At 43.4% G+C, this 26604-nt stretch overlaps 1 protein-coding gene across 10 annotated transcripts in view; it reads left to right on the forward strand.

The window, feature by feature from the left end:
• The first annotated feature begins 612 nt into the window (after nt 1-612).
• The window catches only part of RAD51C (RAD51 paralog C), a 59233-nt gene continuing 33241 nt past the window's right edge, over nt 613-26604 (forward strand). For 4 of the 10 annotated variants that reach the window (XM_032280666.1, XM_032280676.1, XM_032280674.1 and 1 more), the window contains exons 1-4: nt 615-1014; nt 6869-7127; nt 8819-8985; nt 16241-16374. In XM_032280666.1, coding sequence (XP_032136557.1) covers nt 897-1014; nt 6869-7127; nt 8819-8985; nt 16241-16374 — 678 coding nt within the window. In that variant the 5' untranslated portion in view covers nt 615-896. Of the gene's footprint in view, nt 1015-6868; nt 7128-8818; nt 8986-16240; nt 16375-26604 lie in introns of all 10 variants that reach the window. The other 6 variants (XM_032280669.1, XM_032280670.1, XM_032280675.1 and 3 more) reach the window with 3 other exon arrangements.

Below are 26604 nucleotides of genomic sequence, written 5' to 3' on the forward strand. Positions count from 1 at the left end.
GCTGCAGTTGGGGGCTGACCCACAACCCCTTGCGAGGGCGGGAAAAGCGAGGGGGTCAGGAAAGGGGGACGGTCAGCGAGAAGAGCCAAGAGACTGCAACTCTACAATGCGAACACAGATTAATCCTAATATGATTGTTCCCTGAGCTTTTCACACCAAAAAAATGGTAACTGGCCAGTGTGTGTTCGTTACTCTCAATGCTCCCACTCAAGATCATTCCCATTAATGACTGCGGCTTCACATAACAGGCCACAGTGGAGGCAAGGAAATGTGGCGTGGAAAACCCACGGGGCCTGGCTCTCTATGCTAAGGTCTCCGTCCATTGTTTTACAGTCAGGGTGTACATTTGATAGAGAATCTCTTTTTATTTATTTATTATTATTATTTTTGAGAAATAGTCTTGCTCTGTCGCCAGGCTGGAATGCAGTGGCGCGATCTCCGCTCACTTCAGCCTGCGCCTCCCAGGTTCAAGCGATTCCTCTGCTTCAGCCTCCCGAGTAGCTGGGACTACAGGCGTGCGCCACCACGCCCGGCTAGTTTTTTGTATTTTAGTAGAGACAAGGTTTCAGCATGTTGACCAAGATGGTCTCAATCTTCTGACCTCGTGAAACACCCGCGTCGGCCTCCCAAAGTGCTGGGATTACATAGGCATGAGTCACCGGGCCCGGCCTGGGGAATCTGTAAATGGGATTTTGGGGAATCATAACGGAATGGTGCCTAAGTGTGAAAATATACAAGCCTGCGCAGAGCTGCAAGGCTCACGGCCGCGTGGCCAGCCCCTTCCGCTTTACGTCTGATGTCACGGCGTACGCGCCGGCGGGGGCGGGCGGAGCTTGGCAGCTCTGTGTTTAGCGGCTGAACCTGTGCGACTGCGCGGGAAGACGTTCCGCTTTGAAATGCAGCGGGATTTGCTGAGTTTCCCGCTGTCTCCAGCGGTGCGGGCGAAGTTGGTGTCTGCGGGTTTCCAGACTGCTGAGGAACTCCTGGAGGTGAAACCCTCCGAACTTAGCAAAGGTAAGGATTCCTGATGGCAAGCTGAGGCACACCGGCCGCCGTCCGTGCTGCCGCAGTCTTCGTTCTCCCGCAGTCTTCGTTCTCCCGCCTTGGGCTTCAGCCCAGTCTCCGTCAGATTCTGCTGCCTCGGCCGCGTTTACAACGTGAAACTGCTCCTTGGCTCCACTTACAAGTTGTCTGAATGGTTAGGAGAACTGTGGTCGTGAAAACATTTACTAACTCCTTTTCCTCTGGCAATGCCTGCTGAATGTTTTGAGGATTGTCTCATTTAACGCTGAAATAACCTGCTTAGGTCGATTATTATGTTCAGTATATGGATGAGAGAGAGAACTTATATCTTGGGGAGGTCAGGTAACTTTTCATGATAACTGGGTTAGGAAATAGTGGAGTCACAATTGGTTGTCTAATTTTTGCTGTTCCAAGATCCAAGGGGTAAGGGTTACATTTCAGAAATGCAGGATTTGTGTAGGACTGGAGACACTAAGAATGAGAAAGGGAGTAGAATCCCTGGAATCTTAAGGAAGCAATAGAAAGGATATTCTCCTCTTACGTAATTCATCAAAACACCCAAAACCTCATATTCCAGAGCACTGCAGATTATACATTGGTGGGAACCACTGCATCCTGAGGTATACAAATATGAAGCTGGCGGTGGTCACGCTTTGTGCACATTACGCTGTGATATGCTCAGACCTGTGCTATTCATTATTGCCCTTAATGATGAAAAATACGGAGGTTTCAATTCGCCTCTAAAGAATGGCTTGGCCGGGTGCGGTGGCTCACGCCTGTAATCCCAGCACTTTGGGAGGCCGAGGTGGGCGGATCACAAGGTCAGGAGTTCGAGACCAGCCTGGTCAATATGGTGAAACCCGCTTCTCTATTAAAAATACAAAAATTAGCTGGGTGTGGTGGCAGGCGCCTGTAGTCTCAGCTGCTTGGGAGGCTGAGGCAGGAGAATCGCTTGAAAGCGGGAAGTGGAGGTTGCAGTGAGCCGAGATTGCGCCACTGTTCTCCAGCCTGGACAACAGCGAGACTCTTGTCTCAAAAAAGAAGAAAAAAAAAAAAAGTCTTGTAGACCCAGCCTTAACTGTTTAAGTCATACCGCACGCAGACTGTGTCCCCCAAAATTTGATGGACTCCTTTTTCTTCAACAAGTTGGTTTTTCAAAGAAGAAATGTGAGACGCTGAATAATAGTAATCACTAACAACTATTGACGATTTTAGATGGCCTTGATATTCTACCAAGCTTTTTACATGTATTGTCTCATTCCTGTTTTGTTTTGTTTTGTTTATGAAAGAAACAAAGAGAAAGGGGGAGAGAGAACAGGAGTCTTGCTCTATTGCCCAGGCTGGAATGCAATCTAAAAATAGGTATTAAAAACCTCTTTTATGCTGATAATTGTACTTAACGGCGGAGACAGGAAGGAATAAGGGAAGAAAATAACAAACAGCCAACCAATATTTCATTTAAATCTGTGAAATGCTGTGCAAATGCTGAAGAGTGATTTAATTCCTTTTATGTGGTCACTTTCAAAATAGGTGTAATGTGATACTGAAAAAAATGTATGTTCTGTGGACCTGGGGTGAAGAATTCTATAAATATTCACTGAGTTTACTTGTTCCAGGGCTGAGTTGAAATCATAAATGTCCCTGTTAATTTTCTATCTGGTTGATCTGTCGAATATTAACAATGTGGTGTCAGAGTCTCCCACTATTATTGTGCGGGAGTCCAAGTCTCTTTGTAAGTCATTAAGACCTTGTCTTATGTATCTGGGTGCTCCTATATTGGCTGCATATGTATTTATGATCATTGACTCCTGTTGTTACATTGATCCTTTTACCATTATGTAATGTCCTTTGTTTCTTTTAGTCTTTGTTACTATTAAAGTCTATTTTGTCAGAGAGGAAAGTTACAACTCCTGTTTTTTTGTTGTTTTTTTTTTTCTCTCCATTTGATTGGTGTGTCCTTGCTTATGAGATGGATCTGGATACAGTGTACTGATGGGTTTTGACTTTTTATTCAGTTTGTTGACTTTTTATTCGTGTGTCTGTGTCTTTGGGGCGTTTAATCCATTTAAATTTAGGATTAATATTGATATTTGTGAGTTTAATATTGTCATTTAATGCTAGCTGGCTATTTCACCCATTAGTTGATATAGATTTTTCATTATGAAGATACTCTTGCCGGGCGCGGTGGCTCAAGCCTGTAATCCCAGCACTTTGGGAGGCCGAGGCGGGTGGATCACGAGGTCAAGAGATCGAGACCATCCTGGTTAACATGGTGAAACCCCGTCTCTACTAAAAATACAAAAAATTAGCTGGGCACGGTGGCGCGTGCCTGTAATCCCAGCGACTCAGGAGGCTGGGGCAGGAGAATTGCCTGAACCTGGGAGGCGGAGGTTGCGGTGAGCCGAGATCGCGCCATTGCACTCCAGCCTGGGTAACAAGAGCGAAACTCCGTCTCAAAAAAAAAAAAAAAGAAGATACTCTTTACCTTTTGGTAAGTTTTTGGGATGACTGTGATACTGGTTGTTCCTTTCTGTGTGTGTGTAGTGGTTCTTTCAGAAGCTCTTGTAAAGCAGGCCTGGTGGTGATGAAATCTCTGAGTGCTTGTTTGTTCGTGAAAAATTTTATTTTTCCTTCATTTATGAAGCTTAGTTTGGCTGGATATGAGATTCTGGGTTGAAAATTCTTTTCTTTGAGGATAGTGAATATTGACCCCCACTCTCTTCTAGTTTGTAGGGTTTCTGCTGAGAGATCTGCTGTGAGTCTGATAGGTTTCCCTTTATGGGTAACCTGACCTTTCTCTCTAGCTGCCCTTAGAATTTTCTCCTTTATTTCAACCCTGGTGAATTTAACAATTATGTGTCTTGCGGTTGCTCTTCTTGAGGAATATCTTTGTGATGTTCTCTGTATTACCTGAAGTTGAGTATTGTCCTGCCTTACTAGGTTAGGAAAGTTTTCCTGAATAATATTCTCAAGAATATTTTCCAGTTTGGATTCATTCTCTTCATGACATTCAGGTACACCTATCAAACGTAAATTAGGTCTTTTCACATAGTTCCATATTTCTTGGGAGACTCTGCTCATTCCTTTTTACTTTTTCTTCTCTAATCTTGTCTTCTCGTTTCATTTCATTAAGTTGGTCTTCAACCTCTGATATCCTTTCTTCTGCTTGATCAATTAGAGTGTTAAAATCTGTGCATACTTCGCGGAGTTCTCGTGTTGTATTCTTCAGTTCCACTAATTCACTTATAGTCCTCTCTAAATTGTCTATTCTCGTTAGGATTTCATCAAACCTTTTTTCAATGTTCTTAGTTTCTTTACATTGGGCTAGAACATGTTCTTTTAACTCACAGAATTTTCTTATTATCCACCTTCTGAAGCCTAATTCTGTTATTGGAATGCACTCATTCTCCATGAGGCCTTGTTCCCTTGTTGATGAGGAACTGTGATCCCCTGTAGAGGGAGAGGCATTCTGATTTTGAGTATTCTCAGCCTTTTTACACTGGTTTCTTCCCGTCATTGGCAATTTATCCACCTGTCATCTTTGTAATTACCGACTTTCAAATTAGGTCTCTAAGTGGACGTCCAACTTGTTGATTCCCAGCGCCGAAATCTGAGCAACTCACTGCACCGGCTAAAACAGCAGCGTTAAGATTCTTGGTGCTTTTCTGTCCGGGAATCTCCGGTCTGGCTTCCCTCTTGAGTCCCTTTTTCAATCAGCTGAATAGGCAACTCTGCCCTCCCGGAGCTCCAAACGTCACCAAAAGGGGACCCAGTCCCGTTTACACTGCATCGAGAACTGCTGCGCCGGCCACAGGAATCAACGCTGGCGACCCGTGGGGCTCCCCCACTGGGAATCTCCTGGTCCGTGAGCAACAAAAATTCGTCTGAAAGTGTGGCGTCCTCTTGTTCTCTGAGCTTTCACTGGGAGCTACAATCCTGAGCTGCTAGTAATCGGCCATCTTGGATCTCTCTCCCCATTCCTGTTTTATAGAAGAAAAAATTTGAGCAAAAAGAAGGGAAGTAACTTGCCCAAAGTCACACCATAAGTGGTGTCAGAATTTACAAACCCAGGCAATCTGATTCCAGCATTCAGGCTCTTGAACTGGATAAGATTTTCATTTCCTAAATGTTGTCATCACCATTGTCTTTTATTAGCCCCATATTTATGGCTCATATTCTTATCAAATCAAGCACCAATATATTAAACTGATAAGTGATGTCATCTTCACCATTATTTCTTCAGCCAGCTTGTTTTGTAACTGCCATTTTCTCTCCTCAGGCCATGCTGTCAGACAGGTGAAATTGCGTGCTCAAGGGAGCATAAGTGAATTCTTCAAAATACTTGTGCATTGGATAATTATTCTTATTAGTTTGGAGTGATATATGAATTTTTTTTACATCAGTTATTTCCATGAAAACTTTTTATTGTAAGTAATACATGCATATGTGCTTCTTAAAGTTGTACCTTATTTCAGGCAGTTAAAAAATGAGAATTTTTCATTCTCATCTGAAAAATAATTTGTATACTTTATGAGTACGAGATAATTATGGCTTCATAAGACCAAAAGAGATAGTAAAAATGTGCTAATAGTGAGTACATTTTGGCTGGGTGCAGTGGCTCATGCCTGTAATACCAGCAGTTTGGGAGGCTGAGGTGGGCAAATCATGAGGTCAGGCATTGGAGACTAGCCTGACCAACATGGTGAAACCCTGTCTCCACTAAAAATATAAAAATTAGTTGGGCGTGGTGGTGCGCGCCTGTAATCTCAGCTACTCAAGGAGACTGAGGCAGGAGAATTGCTTGAACCCGGGAGGTGGAGGTTGCAGTTACCTTAGATGGAGCCATCACTCCAGCCTGGGAGACAGAGTGAGAGTCTGTCTCAAAAAAGAAAGAAAGAAAGCCCAGGCGCAGTGGCCTAGGTCTGTAATCCCAGCACTTTGGAAGGCTAAGGTGGGCGGATCACCTGAGGTCAGGAGTTAGAGACCAGTCTGGCCAACATAGAGAAACCCCCTCTCTACTAAAAATACAAAAAATTAGCTGGGCGTGGTGGTGCATGCCTGTAATCCCAGCTACTCGGGAGGCTGAGGCAGGAGAGTCGCTTGAACTTGGGAGGCAGAGGTTGCGGTGAGCCGAGATCATGCCTAGACAACAAGAGCAAAACACCATCTCAAAAAAAGAAAAAAAAATAGTGAGTACATTTTTATTTCTGCTTCCTGAGACATTCTTGTAGGTACTCCGAAATGCTTTAGTTGAATCATTTCTGAGATAATAGGAAAATCTTTAAGTGATGACTAAGAAAACAAATTCCTTTATTAATCTGAATTTTTTTTTTTTTTTTTTTTTTTTGAGATGGAATCTTACTCTGTCACCAGGCTGGAGTGCAATGGTGCGATCTCAGCTCACTGCAACCTCCACCTCCTGGGTTCAAGCAATTTTCCTGCCTCAATCTCCTTGAGTAGCTGGGATTACAGGCACGCAAGAGATTCTCCCTGCCTCAGCCTCCCAGGGAATAGCTGGGATTACAGGCATGTGCCACCACACCTGGCTAATTTTTGTATTTTTAGTAGAGATGGGGCTTCACCACATTGGCCAGGGTGGTCTTGAACTCCAGACCTTGTGATCTGCCCACCTGGGCCTCCCAAAATGCTGGGATTACAGATGTTAGCCACAGTGTCCAGCCAAACTGAGAAATTAAATGGTTGATAGAATGTTACATTTTTATCTTTCTCTACTCTTAGCATCACTCTTGTCTAAAAATTAAAATTAATCAAGACAGCCCATTATCATGTTACACTGTTTTAAATCTCTAAAATTAGGGTTCTTTTTTTCTTATTTTATTTTCAGAAGTTGGGATATCTAAAGAGGAAGCCTTAGAAACTCTGCAAATTATAAGAAGAGAATGTCTCACAAATAAACCAAGATATGCTGGTACATCTGAGTCAGGAAAGAAGTGTACAGCACTGGAACTTCTTGAACAGGAGCATACCCAGGGCTCCATAATTACCTTCTGTTCAGCACTAGATAATATTCTTGGGGGTGGAGTACCCTTAATGAAAACGACAGAAATTTGTGGTGCACCAGGCATTGGAAAAACACAATTATGGTAAAATAAAATGTTCTCCTTATAAGGGCGGGTTTAATAACATTATGAAAGTAATATTTTGTACTGTCGGTTTATAGTCAGGAAACCAAGTAAGGTATATATGTGCTCTTAATTTTAAGTGTGCCTGTACATCAAACAAAAATTAACTTACTATTTGTGTTACTTCAGTATCCCTGCATGATAAATTGATACAATTATTTTGATATGAAAAAATGTTTCTTTTGCAAATTGTAGTGTAGTCATAAGGTTAAACAGGAAGTTTCTGCTTCATTCATTCCTGAGACTATATTTGAAAGTCAGATGTTTGAAAGTAGATTTATGGCTAGGTGCAGTGGCTCATGCCTATAATCCCAGCACTTTGGGAGGTTGAGGCAGGAGGATCGCTTGAGCCCAGGAGGTTGAGGCCCGCCTGGGAAACAGTGAGACCTCATCTCTACTAAAAATGAAAAATTAGCTGGGTGTGGGGGCACATGCTTATGGTCCTAGCTGTTTGGGAGGCTGAGGCAGGAGGATTGCTTGAGCCGGAGAGGTCAAAACTGCAGTGAGCCTTGACTGCACCACTGCATTCCTGTCTGGGCAGGAGAATAAGACCCCTATATCAAAAAAGAAAAGAGGCCAGGCGCTGTTGCTCACGCTTATAATCCCAGCACTTTGGGAGCCTGAGGCAGGCAGATCACCTGAGGTCAAAGGTTCGAGACCAGCCTGGCCAACATGGCAAAACCCTGTCTTTACTAAAAATACAAAAAAAAAATAGCCAGGCATGGTGGCACATAGTCCCAGCTACTCAGGAGGCTGAGGCAGAATAATGGCTTGAACCTGGGAACTACAAAAGGAGCTCTTGTGTAGACTAGCTCCTCCCTCTCAGGACCCCAGGAGCCCAGACTCACTAATGGGAAAATTAGTTGCTTACTTTTCCAGCTACTTCTTAAGCTAGGCAGGCCATGAAGAAATAACAGTCTCAGAAACCTCCATGCTCAAGACTCAGCTCCCGGGAAGGCATGGGTGGGTGTGGGAAATGGGGACTGATGTCTGCCAGGGGCCACTGGGGGCTGGCCTACAATCCCTCGCCTGAAAAGTGAGGGAGATTACAAAAGGGGGATGGCCAGTGAGAAGAGCCAAAAGGCTGCAACTCTACAATGAGCATGCAGACTAATCCAAATGATTGTTGCCTGAGTTTTTCACACCAAAAAAAAAAAAGGTAACTGGCCAGTGTGTGCTTGTTACTGTCACTACACCCACTCGAGATCATTCCTATTAATGACTCTAAGGCTTCACCTAATAGGCCATGGTGGAGGCAAGGAAATGTGGCATGGAGGTTGCATTGAGCTGAGATCGTGCCACTGCACTCCAGCTTTGGTGACAGAGTGAGACTTTGTCTCAAAAAAAAAGCAAAAATAGAAAGTAGATTTATGTATAATAAGGGGCTCCATTTCTAGAGGCCTGGAAATTATTAAAATATCCTTAATCTTGATTTTATAGGCATGTCCTCCCCCCAATCCAGTTGATTCACATATAGTCAATTGGTTCACTTACATCTGGAGCCATGAAGAGTTAGACATTTCTGTTGCCTTGGGAGTATATTTGGATTTATAAAACTTTAGTGATACCTAACTTGTCATTATCTGGAGTTTCAAATACACTGCCTTGGATGATCATGATGATTTAGTTATTTGCCATCTTTCTCTTGACAGTATGCAGTTGGCAGTAGATGTGCAGATACCAGAATGTTTTGGAGGAGTGGCAGGTGAAGCAGTTTTTATTGATACAGAGGGAAGTTTTATGGTTGATAGAGTGGTAGACCTTGCTACTGCCTGCATTCAGCACCTTCAGCTTATAGCAGAAAAACACAAGGGAGAGGGTAAGTTAGCAAATGATCCTCCTTTTTTCTCTATTAATAATTTACATTTTCTGTATTAGTAATTTGCATTTGTGCCCGTCTCATACCTCTGCAACAGATCATTTGGAATATGAAGCCTAATGATTTAACAGTGAACTAGTGTTAAACTCTGCTACTACTCTTACAAAATGAGAAATGCAACAGCCTGGACTGGCTTTTTTTTCCTTCCCACTTATGACCCCCACTTCTTACTGTAGAAGCTTTGGGACAAAACCTATGTATGTATTTCAGTCATCATAGTCCGTCTTATTAGGTATAAGTTAATGTTTTTGGACATCTTAATATAAGCAACCTGTTGTTAAATATATTCAATGTATAATAATTTCCATATTGGTTTTCCAAAAACCAAAGGTAGCTTTGAAAACCACGTCTGAGGCCAAGTGCAGTGGCTCATGCCCTTAATCCCAGCACTTTGGGAGGCCGAGGTGGGTGGATCACCTGAGGTCAGGAGTTCGAGACCAGCGTAACCGACATGATGAAACCCTGCCTCTATTAAAAATACAAAAAGTAGCCAGGTACGGTGGTACACGCCTATAATCTCAGTTACTCAGGAGGCTGAGGCAGGAGAATCACTTGAACTCAGGAGGCAGAGGTTGCCGTAAGCCCAGATTGTGCTGGTGCACTCCAGCCTAGGCGGCAGAGTAAGACTGTCTCTTAAAAACAACAAAAAAAGGCCGGGCGTGGTGGCTCACGCTTGTAATCCCAGCACTTTGGGAGGCCGAGGTGGGTGGATCACGAGGTCAAGAGATCGAGACCATCCTGGTCAACATGGTGAAACCCCGTCTCTACTAAAACTACAAAACATTAGCTGGGCATGGGTGGTGCGTGCCTGTAATCCAGCTACTCAGGAGGCTGAGGCAGGAGAATTGCTTGAACCCAGGAGGCGGAGGTTGCGGTGAGCCGAGATCGCGCCATTGCACTCCAGCCTGGGTAACAAGAGCGAAACTCCGTCTCCAAAAAAAAAAAAAAAAAAAAAAAAAAAAAAAAAACAGAAAAAAGAAAATTATGTCTGAAATGTTGGATTATTAAGCAGATAGATGTGGGGCTTCTTTGGTTAGTATATAGCTGATTTCATAACTGCACTAATTTTTTTTTGACTTTTTTTTTTTTTTTTGAGACAGAGACGGGGTTTCACCATGTTGGCCATGCTGGTCTTGAACTCCTGACCGCCAGTAATCCACCCGCCTCGGCCTCCCAAAGTGCTGAGATTACAGGCGTGAGCCACTGCGCCCCGGCCAACTACACTGAGTTTTAAAGTGTTTGGGAGATATCTTTGGTGCTTGTTAGGTGACAATAAAGTGACTATAAAACAATTTTTTTGTTTTTTTGAGACAGAATCTTGCTTGGCCTCCCAAAGTGCTGGGATTACAGGCATGATCCTGGCCTAAAACAGTTTTTTGAAAGGTAATTTATATTCAAGTCCCTATTCTTTCAATTACTTATAAATTAAATGGCTTATGGATTGACCGTTTTCTTTTTTCTTTCTTTTACAGAGTCTTGCTCTGTCGCCCAGGCTAGAGTGCAGTGGTGCAATCTCGACTCACTACAACCTCCGCCTGCCTGGTTAAAGCAATTCTCCTGCCTCAGCCTCCTGAGTAGCTGGGACTATGGGTGGGCACCACCATGCCCAGCTAATTTGTATTTTTAGTAGAGATGGAGTTTCACCATGCTGGCCAGGCTGGTCTCGAACTCCTGACCTTGTGATCCACTCATCTTGGCCTCCCGAAGTGCTGAGATTACAGGTGTGAGCCACTGTGCCCAGCCTGATTGACTGTTTTGTTTTGCTTTGTTTTATTTATTTTTTGGATGTGAGGTCTTTATTCTTTCCTCTAGAAGTTTTTTAAAAAAATAATGCTTTTCGGCCGGGCGCGGTGGCTCACGCCTGTAATCCCAGCACTTTGGGAAGCCGAGGCGGGTGGATCACGAGGTCAAGAGATCGAGACCATCCTGGTCAACATGGTGAAACCCCGTCTCTACTAAAAATACAAAAAATTAGCTGGGCATGATGGCACGTGCCTGTAATCCCAGCTACTCAGGAGGCTGAGGCAGGAGAATTGCCTGAACCCAGGAGGCGGAGGTTGCGGTGAGCCGAGATCGCGCCATTGTACTCCAGCCTGGGTAACAAGAGTGAAACTCCGTCTCAAAAAAAAAAAAAAAAAAAAGTGCTTTTCATAAGATTTTCTTTGTCTATTTCCTTTAAATGAGTGTAGTCAGCTGCATTTTCTTTTTCGTGGAGGTTCTAAGTATTCCATTTAGCTGTTGACTGGCATGCTTACTGAAAGACTTTTGGACACTGGCAGGATAGGCCACCGCAAAATATGCCAGTTTGGCATAAGGATTTTTTTGAGCTGAAGGCAATTGAGAAGAAACAGATAAAGGAACTCTGCCCTTCCTCAAGGTTTTTTTTTTGAGACGGAGTCTCACTCTTGTCACCTAGGCTGGAATGCAGTGGTGTAATCTTGGCTCACTGCAACCTCCGCCACCCAGGTTCAAGCAGTTCTCCTGCCTCAGCCTGCTGAGTAGGGTTATAGGCACCTACCACCATCCCTGGCTAATTTTTGTACTTTTAGTAGAGGTGGGGTTTTGCCATATTGGCCAGGCTGGTCTCGAATCCCTGACCTCAGGTAATCTGCCCCCCCTTGGCCTCCCAAAGTGCTGAGATTTCAGGCATGAGCCACCATCCCCAGCCCCTTTCTCTGTTTTTCTAAAAATGGGGCATAAATGTACAAAAGAGCCCCATCTTCCCTCTCTTACCAGGAAGACAAAAGTTCATCATCACAGACAACTTTAGACCCTTATCAGCCTACATAACAAATTTTACTAGCTATTCTTTATCTCCAATTAGTTTCCCATATATTTGCCTTACCACAATATTTGCTGCCGTTAGAGACTCATGGTCCTTTTCCTTTGTCTTGTTACTTCTCTAAAAATTTATTGTACCTTCAGGAAGATAAGCCTAAATCTTTATTTTATTTTATTTATTTATTTATTTTGAGACAGAATCTGGCTCTGCTGCCCAGGCTGCAATGCAGTGGTGCAGTCTTGGCTCACTGCAATCTCCACCTCCCAGGTTCAAGCGATTTTCCTGCCTCAGCCTCCCGAGTAACTGGGAGCTGGGAATACAGGCGCATGCCACCATACCTAGCTAATTTTTGTATTTTTAGTAGAGACAGAGTTCACCATGTTGGCCAGACTGGCCTCAAACTTCTTTTTTTTTTTTTTTTTTTTTTTGTCTCAAGCTTCTTACCTCAAGTTATTCTACCCCGGCTTCCCTAAATACTGGGATTATAGGTGTGAACCACTGTGCCCGGGCCCCAAATCTAACCAGTTTTGAGTTACTACTCTCTGGACTCTCCTGTGTTACAGGCACTATGCACAATTAATGAACTCTTTTTCTCTTGTTAATCCATTTTTACCAGTCTAATTTATAGGGCTTCGGCCAAGAAACCTAAGAGGGTAGCAGAAAAAAGAATTTTTCCTCCTTTATACCCTAAGGCTACCTATGCCACAATGCGTGATTTTGTAATAGTGTCTTAAAATCTTACTGTAAATAGAGTGGGTGTAGCACTCAGATGTAAAGTTTTTTTTTGTTTTGTTGTTTTTTTTTTTGAGACGGAGTCTCACTCTGTCACCCAGGCTGGCATGCAATGGCACGATCTTGGCTCACTGCAACTTCTGCCTCCTGGGTGCAAGCCATTCTCCTGCCTCAGCCTCCCAAGTAGCTGAGATTACAGGTGTCTGCCACCACACCCAGCTGGTTTTTTTGTCTCAAACTCCTGACCTAGTGATCTACCTACCTTGGCCTCCTAAAGTACTGGAATTACAGGCATGAGCCCCCCACGCCCGGCCTCAAACTGTTTTGTTTTTTTTAAACTTCTGATCTTGTGAACGACCCGCCTCAGCCTCCCAAAGTGCTGGAATTATATGCATGAGCCACCAGCCCAGATACAACGTTTTTTTTTTTTGTTTTTTTGTTTTTTTTTTTGAGACGGAGTTTCGCTCTTGTTACCCAGGCTGGAGTGCAATGGCGCGATCTCGGCTCACCGCAACCTCCGCCTCCCAGGTTCAGGCAATTCTCCTGCCTCAGCCTCCTGAGTAGCTGGGATTACAGGCACGCGCCACCATGCCCAGCTAATTTTTTGTATTTTTAGTAGAGACAGGGTTTCACCGTGTTGACCAGGATGGTCTCGATCTCTTGACCTCGTGATCCACCCGCCTCGGCCTCCCAAAGTGCTGGGATTACAGGCGTAAGCCACCGCGCCCGGCCTACGTTTTTAATGATTTATATGAGATTAAATTGTCATTGATGTGGTGAAAAATTGACTCTGTTAAGTATATGTTTGCAAGAGGCTATGTTTTCTATTGGTTTTTCAGTGTTAAAATTTAAGGACATTTTATTTATTTTTAATGTTTTACTTTTTTTGAAACAGTGTCTCACTTTGTCACCTAGGCTGCATTGCAGTAGCATGATCATGGTTCACTGCAGCTTTGATCTCCCTGGACTCAGGTGATCCTTTCACTTCAGCCCACCAAATAGCTGGGACTACAGGCGGGCACCACCATGCTCAGCTAATTTTTTTTTTTTTTTAATTTTTTGTAGAGCCAGAGTTTTGTCATGTTGCCCAGGCTCGTCTTGAACTCATGGGTTCAAGTGATCTGCCTGCCTTGGTCTCCTAAAGTGTTAGAATTACAGGCATGAGCCACTGTGCCTGGCCTAAGTACATTTTAAAATGTAGTAACTGCTGGGCGCGGTGGCTCACGCCTGTAATCCTAGCACTTTGGGAGGCTGAGTCGGGTGGATCACAAGGTCAAGAGACCGAGACCATCCTGGTCAACACGGTGAAATCCCATCTCTACTAAAAATACAAAAAATTAGCTGGGCATGGTGGCACGTGCCTGTAATCCCAGCTGCTCAGCAGGCTGAGGCAGGAGAATTGCCTGAACCCAGGAGGCGGAGGTTGCGGTGAGCCGAGATCGCGCCATTGCACTCCAGCCTGGGTAACAAGCGTGAAACTCCGTCTCAAAAAAAAAAAAAAAATGCAGTAACTAATTGGTTTCTCTCTGAAATATGTACAAAACCAAACTTTTTTTTTTTTTTCTGAGGCAGAGTCTTGCTCTGTCGCCAAGGCTAGAGTGCAGTGGCTCGATCTCATCTCACTGCAACCTCTGTCTCCAGGGCTCAAGCAATTCTCCTGCCTCAGCCTCCCGAGTAACTGGGATTGCAGGCACGCGCCACCATGCCAGGCTAATTTTTGTATTTTTAGTAGAGACAGGGGTTCACCACGTTGGCCAGGCTGGTCTCGAACTCCTGATCTAGTGATCCACCTATCTTGGCCTCCTAAAGTACTGGAATTACAGGCATGAGCCCCCCCACGCCCAGCCTCAAACTGTTTTATTTTTTTTTAACATCCAATCTAAGGAAGATTTTAAGTAATTGTTGCTAGTTAAATATCAAATTATACTATAACATTCAACAGAAAAAATGCTTCATTTGAACATTTTTGCCAACTTTTTTTTTTTTTTTTTAAGAGATCAAGTTTTATTCTGTTACCCAGGTTGGAGTCCAGTGGCACAATCACAGCTTACTGTAGCCTTGACCTCCCAGGCTCAAGCAATCTTCTTACCTTAACCTCCTAAGTAGCTAAGACTATAGTTGCACTCTACCACACCTAATTTTTGTATTTTTTGCAGATAGTGGGATTTTGCCATGTTGCCCATGCTGCCATTAACTTAATTTGTAGTCCTAAGGTAAAAAACAAGAAAGAGAAACTTCATTATGTTACTTCTGTTCAATGAAGCCAGTGACTAGAAATGTGAAAAGGCATCCTGGTGCAGTGGCTCATGCCTGTAATCCCAGCACTTTGGGAGGCTGATGCGAGTGGATCACCTGAGGTTAGGAGTTCGAGACCAGCATGGCCAACATGGAAAACGCTGTCTCTACAAAAAATACAAAAAATTACTGGGCGTGGTGGTGGGTGCCTGTAATCCCAGCTACTCGAGAGGCTGAGGCAGGAGAATTGCTTGAACCTGGGAGGCAGAGGTTACAGTGAGCCAAGGTCATGTCATTTGCACTCCAGCCTGGGCAACAAGAGCGAAACTCCACCTCAAAAAAAAAAGAAAAGAAATATGAAAAGGCAGGCATTAAAACACTAGTTGTATTTGTTTATAAATAATTTTACATAGCCTGATATATAAGGAAACAGTGGAAAATGTGAAAATAAAAGATCAGGCTGGGTGTGGTGGCTCATGCCTGTAATTTCAGCACTTTGGGAAGCTGAGGCAGGTGGATCACCTGAGGTCAGCAGTTCGAGACCAACCTGGCCAACATGTTGAAATCCCATCTCTACTAAAAATACAGAAATTAGCCGGGCATGGTGGTGAGCACCTGTAATCCCAGCTACTCGAGAGGCTGAGTCAGGAGAATCGCTTGAGCCCAGAGGCTCTAGAGGTTGCAGTGTGGAGATCATGCCACTGCACTCCAGCCTGGGTGACAGAGTGAGACTTTATCTCAAAAAAAAAAAAAAAAAATCAAGTGGCTGGGCACAGTGTTTTATGCCTGTTATCCCAGCGCTTTGGGAGGCTGCGACAGGAGGATCCCTTGAGCCTGGGAGTTGGAGATTGCAGTGAGCTATGATTGCTACAGTGCTCCAGCCTGGGCATCAGAGTGAGACCTCACCTCTAAAAAATTAAGAGAGATCAGATATTATGAACTGATAGTTTATAGTAATTTTTGCTACAGTTTGTCATCTTTCAATTAAATAATTTCGTTATCCAAAGGAGAACATTTTGTTATTAAAAAGTATTGTTTTCCATGCCCGGGCGCGGTGGCTCAAGCCTGTAATCCCAGCACTTTGGGAGGCCGAGGCGGGTGGATCACGAGGTCAAGAGATCGAGACCATCCTGGTCAACACGGTGAAACCCCGTCTCTACTAAAAATACAAAAACATTAGCTGGGCATGGTGGCGCATGCCTGTAATCCCAGCTACTGAGGAGGTTGAGGCAGGAGAATTGCCCGAACCCAGGAGGCGGAGGTTGCGGTGAGCCGAGATCGCGCCATTGCACTCCAGCCTGGGTAACAAGAGTGAAACTCCGTCTCAAAAAAAAAAAAAACAAAAAAAAAACACCAAACAAAAATAAAAAGTATTGTTTTCCTGCAATTGCCAGCACATCCAAATGGGTAAAACTAATTAAGATTGTGATTGTTTTGTTGTTTCAGAACACCGAAAAGCTTTGGAGGATTTCACTCTTGAAAATATTCTTTCCCATATTTATTATTTTCGCTGTCGTGACTACACAGAGTTACTGGCACAAGTTTATCTTCTTCCAGCTTTCCTTTCAGAACAGTCAAAGGTATGAGTCAGACTACTCAAATGTAACTAACCAAGTATTTTTTGAGGTATCTGATAAGCATGAAAAAATAACCAACCAGTACAGTAGCATAAAATCAAAGTCAAAGCCAATTGAGAAAATGTCTTCCTTCCTTGACATACAATTTATTTATTTTTGTTTTGTACCTATGTATATAGTGTATGCCCAGAGTAAGAGATTGAAATAATATAGAAAGAAGTTTCATTTCCAGTAATAGTGGGATAGCTATACTATACCTAGAAAGTATAGTATACCATACCTTGAAAGGTATAAAATGAAAAATAAAAACTTCCTTCTGCTACTGTTTCCGAGTGCCTTCCGCCAAAGTTGATCACTATTGGCCAGGTACAGTGGCTCATAGTTGTAATCCCAGCACTTTGGGAGGCCAAGGTGGGAAAATTACTTGAGCCCAGTAGTTCCAGACCAGCCTGGGCAACATAGTAATACATTGTCTCAGGCTGGGCGCTGTGGCTCAGGCCTATAATCCTAGCACTTTGGGAGGCCCAGGCAGGTAGATCATGAGGTCAAGAGATCAAGACCATCCTGGTCAACATGGTGAAACCCCGTCTCTACTGAAAATACAAAAATTAACTGTGCATGGTGGAGTATGCCTGTAGTCCCAGTTACTCGGGAGGCTGAGGCAGGAGAATTGCTTGAACCCAGGAGGTAGAGGTTGCGGTGAGCCGAGATTGTGCCATTGCACTCTAGCCTGGGTAACGAGCAGAACTCCATCTCAAAAAAAAAAAAAAAGACCAGGCTCGGTGGCTCAAGCCTGTAATCCCAGCACTTTGGGAGGCTGAGTCGGGTGGATCACAAGGTCAAGAAATTGAGACCATCCTGGTCAACATGGTGAAACCCCATCTCTACTAAGAATACAAAACATTAGCTGGGCATGGTGGCGCGTGCCTGTAATCCCAGCTACTCAGGAGGTTGAGGCAGGAGAATTGCCTGAACCCAGGAGGCGGAGGTTGCGGTGAGCCGAGATCAAACCATTGCACTCCAGCCTGGGTAACAAGAGCGAAACTCCGTCTCAAAAAAAAAAAAAAAAAAAAACATTGTTACTACCCAAAAAAAAAAAAAAAAAGCCATGTATGGTGTAGCTGTAGCTGTAGTCTCAGCCACTGAAAGCCAGGGTGGAACAGGGCTGAGGTGGGAGGATTGCTTGAGCCCAGCAGTTGAATGTTACATTGAGCTGCCATGCTATCATACATGGCCCTTTTATTTTTTATTTTTATTTTTTTGGGTAGAAATGGAGTCACTTCCTGGGGTCAAGTGATTTCTGTCCTCGGCCTCCCAAAGTACTGGGATTACAGGCATGAGTCACTGTGCCTGGCCCTTTAATTTTGATAAACATTATCAGTGACAAAGATTCTCCTTGAGGGAACTTGGCCGCATCCCATCTTTGGCCTGCCCAGCCCAGTCTTAGCAAAGAATCCTGCTGTCAGTTCAGAGAGAATTTCTCACACTTGATAGTCTGATCACCTTTGATATCTGATCACATTCCTCATTTCCTACCTTCGATGTTCAAATCCTTGGCATGCCTTTATTTATTTATTTAATTTATTTTTTTTAAAAACAGGGTTTCGCCATGTTGGTCAGGCTGGTCTTGAACTCCCGACCTCAGGTGATCTGCCCGCCTTGGCCTCCAAAGTGCTTAGATTACAGGCGTGAACCACCACACACCGGCCTTTTTTTTTTTTTTTTTTTTTTTTTTCTAATTTTTAGTTTTTTGATTTGACAGAGTCTTGCCCTGTTTCCCAGGCTGGAGTGCAGTGGCGGGATCTTGACTCACCGCAACCTCTCTGCTTCTCATGTTCAGGTGATTCTCCTGCCTCGGCGTCTCAAATAGCTGAGACTACAGGCATGTGCCACTGTGCCTGACTAATTGTTTTTTTTTTTTTTTTTTTTTTTTTTTTGTATTTTTAGTAGAGACAGGGTTTTGCATGTTGGTTAGGCGGGTCACCTGGCCAGCCTGCCTTTAATAAGAATCCTGTTAGGCCAGTTTAGTAAGAATTTCCTTACCCATGATGTCTCAGTGTTAGAAATTGTCCATTCACTGACTCCTTCACCGGCTCTTTTTTTTTTTTTCTTGAGATGGAGCCTCAGTCTGTCATCAGGCTGGGGTGCAGTGGCGCAATCTCAGCTCCCTGCGGCCTCCACCACGACGCCCAGTTCATTTCTTTTGTGTTTGTTTTTAGTAGAGACAGGTTTCACCCTGTTGGCCAGAACAGTCTTGATCTCTTGACCTCGTGATCCACCTCCCTTTGCCTCCCAAAGAGTTGGGATTACAAGCGTGAGCCACCGTGCCCGGGCTCACCTTGCTCTTGGCTATGAATCCCCACTTGTCCCTGTATTCTGATTTGAACCTAATCTCTCCCGTATTATGATACCCCTTTTGGAATAGCCTTGAATAAAGTCTCCTTACTGTTCTAAGAAGTATTAGCATAATTTTTTTAAATACAAATTGCCCTTCAGAAAGATTGCATCAATTTCTACTCTTATTAACAATATATTAGAATGCCTGTTATTCATCATCCTGATCTTATGAATATTTTTGCCAGGATTCTGCATAGAAAATGCCATCTCTTTGTTCACTTCGACCTCCAACTCCTAGGTTGAAGTGATTCTCCCACCTCAGCCTCCCATGCAGCTGGGATTACAGGCGCCTGTCACCACCCCTGGCTAATTTTTTGTGTTTTTAGTAGAAACAAGGTTTCACCATGTTGACCAGGCTGGCCTTGAGCTCCTGACCTCAGATGATCTGCCTGCCTCGGCCTCCCAAAGTGCTGGGATTACAGGTGTGAACTACCATGCCCAGCCTCAGATCTAAGTCTTTAATTCATTTTTTTGGTTTTTGTATATGGCAAGAGATAGGGGTCTAGTTTTCTTCTACATATGGATATCCAGTTTCCCAGCACCATTTATTAAAGAGACTGTCCTTTTCTAATGTATGTTCTTGGCACCTTTATTGAAATTGAGTTTACTATAGGCATATGAATTTGTTTCTGGGTTCTGGCTTCTGTTCCATTAGTCTATGTGTACATTTTTATGCCAGCACCGTGCTGTTACTATTACTGCAGCTCTGTAGTATAATTTGAAGTCAAGTAATGTGATTTCTCCAGTTTTGTTCTTTTTGCTCAGGATAGCTTTGGCTATTCTGGGTCTTCTATGTATGTTGATTTTTGTGTTCTGTAACTTCATTGAATTTCTTTATCAGTTCTAATAGTTTTTTGGTGGAGTCTTTAGGTTTTTCCAAATATAACATCATATCATCTGCAAACAAGGATAATTTGACTTCTTCCTTTCCAATGTGGACATCCTTTGTTTTTTTTCTCATTCCTGATAGCTTTCGCTAGGACTTCCAGTACTATGTTGAATAACAGTGGTTAAAATGAGCATCTTTGTGGCTTTGTGGTGTTCTAGATTTTAGTTCAGTTTTTCCTCATTCAGTATAGTATTAGCTGTGGGTCTGTTGCATATGGCTTTTTTTTTTTTTTTTGAGACGGAGTTTCACTCTTGTTACCGAGGCTGGAGTGCAATGGCACGATCTGGGCTCACCGCAACCTCCGCCTCCTGGGTTCAGGCAATTCTCCTGCCTCAACCTCCTGAGTAGCTGGGATTACAGGCACGTGCCACCATGCCCAGCTAATTTTTTGTATTTTTAGTAGAGACAGGGTTTCACCATGTTGACCAGGATGGTCTCGATCTCTTGACCTCGTGATCCACCCGCCTCTGCCTCCCAAAGTGCTGGGATTACAGGCTTGAGCCACCGCGCCCGGCCTCTAGTTCTTTAAGGTGCATCATTAGGTTACTTGCTGTTTTTCTTTTTTTTTTTTTTTTTTTTTTTTTTTTGAGACAGCCTCTCTCTATTGCCCAGGCTGGAGTGCAGTAGCACAATTTTGGCTCACTGCAACCTCTGCCTGCCAGATTCAAGCAATTCTCCTGCCTCAGCCTCCCTAGAAGCTAGGACTACAGGCATGCACCACCCAGCCTGGCTAATTTTTTGTATTTTTAGTAGAGACAGGGTTTCACCATGTTGGCCACGCTGATCTTGAACTCCTGACCTCAGGTGATCTGCCCACCTCAGCTTTTCAAAAAATGTTGGGATTACAGGCATAAACCACCATACCTGGCCCAATTTTTCTAGTTTTTTGATGTAGATGTCTATAGCTATAAACTTTCCTCTTAGTACTGCTTTTGCAGTATCCCATAGTTTTGGTATGTTGTATTTCTATTATTATTTTTTTTTTTTTATTTTTTTTTTTTGAGACGGAGTTTCACTCTTGTTACCCAGGCTGGAGTGCAATGGCGCCATCTCGGCTCACCGCAACCTCCGCCTCCCGGGTTCAGGCAATTCTCCTGCCTCAGCCTCCCGAGTAGCTGGGATTACAGGCATGCACCACCATGCCCAGCTAATTTTTTGTATTTTTAGTAGAGACGGGGTTTCACCATGTTGACCAGGATGGTCTCGATCTCTTGACCTCGTGATCCACCCGCCTCGGCTTCCCAAAGTGCTGGGATTACAAGCTTGAGCCACCGCGCCCGGCCTCTATTATTTTTTTCAAGAAATTTTTAAATATCTTAATTTCTTCAGTGACCCCACTGGCCATTCAGGAACATATTGTTTAATTTTCATGTTTTCGTTTAGTTTCCAAAATTCCACTTGTTACTGATTTCTAGGTTCATTGCATTGTGGTCAGAAAATACTTGATATTATTTCAACTTTTTTGAATTTTTTAAAGATACTCCTGATGGGTTGTATGCATCTTAGGAATTTATCTGTTTCTTCTAGGTTTTCATTGGCATATCGTTGCTCATAGTGGCTTCTGATGAACCTTGAATTTCTCTGGTATTTTTCCTTTTTCATTCTCTGATTTTGTGTCTTCTCACTTTTTTTGGCCTATCCTATGGATCATATGGTCTATTTATTTATTTATTGAGACGGAGTCTCACTCTGTTGCCAGGCTGGAGTGCAGTGGTACGATCTCGGCTCACTGCAACCTCCACCTCCTGGGTTCAAGTGATTCTCCTGCCTCAGCCTCCTGAGTAGCTAGGACTATAGGCACACACCACCACGCCCAGCTAATATTTGTATTTTTAGTAGAGATGGGATTTCACCATGTTGGCCAGGATGGTCTCAAACTTCTCACCTCATGATTCGCCCTCCTGGCCTCCCAAAGTGCTGGGATTACAGGCGCGAGTCACCACACCTGGCCTGTATGTTCTATTCTTTAGAATGATCCATGTGCTGAGAAGAATGTGTATTCTGCAGCCGTTGGATTAAATGTTCTATACTTATCTATTAGGTCCATTTGGTCTATAATGTAAATTAAGTCTGATGTTTCTTTGCTGATTTTCTATCTGGATGATCTGCCCAGTGCTGTAAATGGGGTGTTGAAGTCTTCAACTAGTGTATTGGGATCTTTCTCTCCTTTTAACTCTATTAGTAGTTGCTTTAATTCTATTAATATTTGCTTTATAGTAGCAACACTGGATGCTTCAGTGTTGGGTACATACATATTTACAATTGTCATATTCTCTTGCAGAATTGACCCTTTTATCAGTATACAGTGATCTTCTTTGTGTCTTTGTATAGTTTCTGTCTTGAAATCTATTTTGCCTGATAAAAGTATCACTATTCCTCTTTTTTGGTTTCCATTTGCATGGAATATATTTTTTCCATCTTTTTATTTTCAGTCTGTGTATGTCATTATAAGTGAAGCATGTTAGTGTGTTTCAGGCAACAGGCTGATGAGTTTTTTTTTTTTTTTTTTTTTTAAATCAGCCACCCTCTGTCTTTTGATTGGAGAGTTTAGTCCATTTACATTCAGTGTTATTACTGATAAGTCAGAACTTACTCCTGCCATTTTGTTATTTGTTTTCTGGTCTTCTTTTCCTTCCTTCCTTTCTTTCTTTTAGTGAAGGTGGTTTTCCTGATTCTTTCCCTCCTCCCATCTTCCACCCTCCAGTAGACCCCATGTCTGTTGTTTCCCTCCATGTGACCATGTGTTCTCATCATTTAGCTTCTTCTTAAAAGTAAGAACATACAGTATTTGGTTTTCTGTTCCTGCATTAGTTTGCTAAGGATTATGGTCTCTGGCTCCTTTTTCGTTGTTTCTATGTATATACTGTACTGTCTATGTCTTGGAAAGTTATTGTTTTTGATAGGTCCATCTTTCAGTCTTTCTACTTAAGACATGAGTAGTTTGCACACCATAATTACATTGTGGGGTTTTCTTTGTTTGTTTTCTCTTGAGATGGAGTCTCCACTCTGGAGTATAAGGGCACAATCTCGGCTCACTGCAACCTCCGCCTCCTGGGTTCAAGTGATTCTCCTGCCTTAGCCTCCCGAGTAGCTGGGATTACAGGCACCCACCACCATATCTGGCTAATTTTTGTATTTTTAGTAGAGATGGGGTTTTACCATATTGGCCAGGCTGGTTTTGAACTCCTGACCTCAGGCAGTCTGCCTGCCTCAACCACCCAGAGTGCTGGGATTATAGGCATGAGCCACTGCACTGGCCTAATTATATTGTTATACTATCCTGTGTACTTAACTATTACCAGTTAGTTTTGTACTTTCAGATGGTTTCTTATTGCTCATTAACATCCTTGTCTTTTAGGTTGAAGAACTCTCTAGCATTTCTTGTAGGTTAGGTCTGGTGTTGATGAAATCTCTTAGCTTTTGTTTGTCTGGGAAAGTCTTTATCCTTCATGTTTGAAGGATATTTTTGCCGGATATACTATTCTAGGGTAAAAGTTTTTTCCTTGAGCACTTTAAATATGTCATGCTGCTCTCTCCTGGCCTCTGAGGTTTCCACTGAAAAGTCTGCTGCCAGACATATTGACGCTGCTTTGTAAGTTATTTGTTTCTTTTCCCTTGTTCCTTTTCCGATTTTTTTTCTTTATGCTTGACCTTTGGGAGTTCAATTAATAAATGTCTTGAGGTGGTCTTATTTGGGTTAAATCTGCTTGGTCGTCTACAACCTTCTTGTACTTGAACATTAATATCTTTCTCTAGGTTTGGGAAGTTCTCATCTTCTACCCCTGTCTCTTTCTCTGCCTCCTCATTAAGGCCAGTAACTCCTAGATTTGCCCTTTTGTATATACATAGAGAGGGATGAGGGTCTCATTTTGTTGCCCTTTTATATATAGAGAAAGAGAGATGGTGGTCTCCCAGGCTGGTCTTCAACTCTTGACCTCAAGCCATCCTCCCACCTTGGCCTCCCAGTGTTGGGATTACAGGTGTAAGCCACCACACCTGCCAGATTTGCCCATTGATGCCATTTTCTAGATCTTGTAGATGTGCTTCATTTTTTTTTTTTTTTTTCTAGATAGAGTCTCGCTCTGTTGCCCAGACTGGAGTGCAGTGGCATGATCTCGGCTCACTGCAGCCTCCATCTCCTGGGTTCCAGTGATTCTCATGCCTCAGGCTCACATGTACCTGGAACTACAGGTGTGTGTCACCATGCACAGCTAATTTTTGTATTTTTAGTAGAGATGAGGTTTCCCTATGTCGCCCAGGTTGGTCTTGAACTGCTGGCCTCAAGTGATCCACTTACCTTGGCCTTCCTGAGTGCTAGGATTACAGGTGTGAGCCACCACATCCAGCTTCTTCATTCTTTTTCAATCTTTATGCTTTTGTTTCCTCTGACAGCATATTTTCAAATAGCCTGTCTTCAGATTCACTAATTCTTTCTTCTGCTTGATTAGTACTGCTGGTGAGAGACTCTGATGCGTTCTTTAGTATGTCAACTGCATTTTTAAACTCCACAACGTCTGCTTGATTCTTTTTTTGTTTTTGTTTGCTTGTTTTTTTGTAGAGACAGGGTCTCACTATGTTTCCCAGGCTGGTCTCGAACTCATGGGCTCGAGCACGCATCCCACTTCAGTCTCCCAAAGTGTTGCTTGGGGTTAGGGGAGGGGTGACTCCAGGCTACCTTGGCTGCCCCAGCTGGTGTCTCTCTAGGTCACATGGACCTGAAGTCCACTGGCTCTGAACCCGGTACAGAACCAGGACTTGCCCCGGAATTGCAGTCCTTGTGGCCTAGACTGGTTTTCAAGTTTATTTAGGACCCCAGCGTACTTTAGTCTACAGTGGCAAGGTTTGTCAGAACTCACGTTGTGACCGCTGAGATGGGCAGTTCCCCTCCGGCTAGGGCTGGTCTAAATGCTCCCTCCCTAAGTTCCAGCTGAGTTCTGCCTGGTATTGCTTTCTGCTGTGACAGGGCAGCACTGAATTCCAATGCATAGTCCCACAATCACTGCATTCTCCCTCCCTGAAGCATACCAATTTTCTCTCTGTGCCAGGCAGCCATTGCTGGGGTTGGGGGATGGACAACATTGGCAATTCAAGGCTGTCTTTCCTGCTGTCTTCAGTGCCTCTTGCAGTGATATGAAATTGAAACAATGTACTATGATTACTCACCTGAAATTTGGTTCTTATGAGGGTGCTTTTTTTGTGTGGATAGTCGTTCAATTTGGTGTTCCTGTGGGTAGGACAAGCTGTGGAGACTTCTATTCGTTCATCTTGCCCTACCTTCTTCCCTCTTTTTTTTTGTTTGTTTTTGTTTTTGTTCAAATAAAGAGTTTTTGGGCCAGTTGCAGTGACTCACCCTTGTAGTCCCAGCACTTTGGGAGGCTGAGGCAGGTGGATCACCTGAGCCTAGGAGTTTGAGACCAATTTGGGCAACATGGCAAAACCCTGTCTCTACAAAATAAAAAAAATTAGCTGATGTGGTGACGTGCACCTGTAGTGCCAGCTACTGAGGTGGCTGAGATGGGAGGATCACTTGAGCCCAGGGAGGTCAAGGCTGTAGGGAGCCGTGATTGCACCACTACACTCCAGCCTGGGCAACAGAGTGAGACCTTGTCTGAAAAAAAAAATTTATTAAACAATTTTTTAAATTAAGATAAAATTCATATTGCATAAAACTTACCATTTTAACCGAAGTATACAGTTTAATAGCTTTTAATAAATGTACAGTGTTGTGCAACCATCACTATCTAATTCCAGAACTTTTTTTTTTTTTTTTTTTTTTTTTGTGATAAAAGTTTTCTTTTTTTTCCGGGGCTGGAGTGCAGTAGCATGATCTCAGCTCACTGCAACTTCCACCCCCCAGGTTTAAGCACTTCTGTCTCACCCTCCTGAATAGCTGGGATTACAGGCGCCTGCCACCATGCCCAGCTAATTTTTGTGTTTTATTAGAGATGGGTTTTCACCTTGTTGGTCAGGCTGGTTTTGAACTCCTGACCTCAGGCTATCCACCTGCCTCGGCCTCCAAAAGTGCTGGGATTACAAGTGTGAGCCTCCGAGCCCAGCCAATTCCAGAACATTTTTATTTTTATTTTTTTATTTATTTATTTTTTTTTTTTTTGAGACGGAGTTTTGCTCTTGTTACCCTGGCTGGAGTGCAATGGCGCGATCTCGGCTCACCGCAACCTCCGTCTCCTGGGTTCAGGCAATTCTCCTGCCTCAGCCTCCTGAGTAGCTGGGATTACAGGCACGCGCCACCATGCCCAGCTAATTTTTTGTATTTTTAGTAGAGACGGGGTTTCACCATGTTGACCAGGATGGTCTCGATCTCTTGACCTCGTGATCCACCCGCCTCGGCCTCCCAAAGTGCTGGGATTACAGGCTTGAGCCACCGCGCCCGGCTCCAGAACATTTTTATCTCCCTGAAAAGAATCTTGTCCTCATTAAGTAGTCACTCCCTATTTCCCTTTCTTCTCAAACCCTAGCAGCCACTATTCTGCTTTCTGTCTCTGTGGTGTCATACATTTTATGGTCTTTTGTGTTTCACTTCTCTTAATCAGCATGTTTTCAAGATTTATCCTTGTAGCATATATCAGTACTGGATTTCTTTTTATGACTTAATAATGTTCCATTGTATGTATACGGCACATTTTGTTTATGACTGGCAGTGTAGTAGGTTTGTTTACACCAGCATCACCACAGACTCTGAGTAATGCATTGTGCTTTTTATGACAGCTATGATGCCACTAGACTGTAGGAATTTCTCTGTTCTGTCAGTAATTTTTTTTTTTTTTTTCTGAAAGCCAGTAGCCTCATAGAAGGCTTTGTCATAATCTTATGGGACCAGTGTTGTGAATGTGGTCCATCATTGACTCAAATGGCTTATGCAGTGCATGGCTATAATTGTTTTGTGTGTGTGTGTGTGTGTGTGTGTGTGTGTGTGTGTGTGTGTGTGT

The sequence above is a fragment of the Sapajus apella genome, unplaced genomic scaffold (assembly GCF_009761245.1).
Source record: "Sapajus apella isolate SASKATOON/1434 unplaced genomic scaffold, GSC_monkey_1.0 scaffold12, whole genome shotgun sequence".
Taxonomy (NCBI): domain Eukaryota; kingdom Metazoa; phylum Chordata; class Mammalia; order Primates; family Cebidae; genus Sapajus; species Sapajus apella.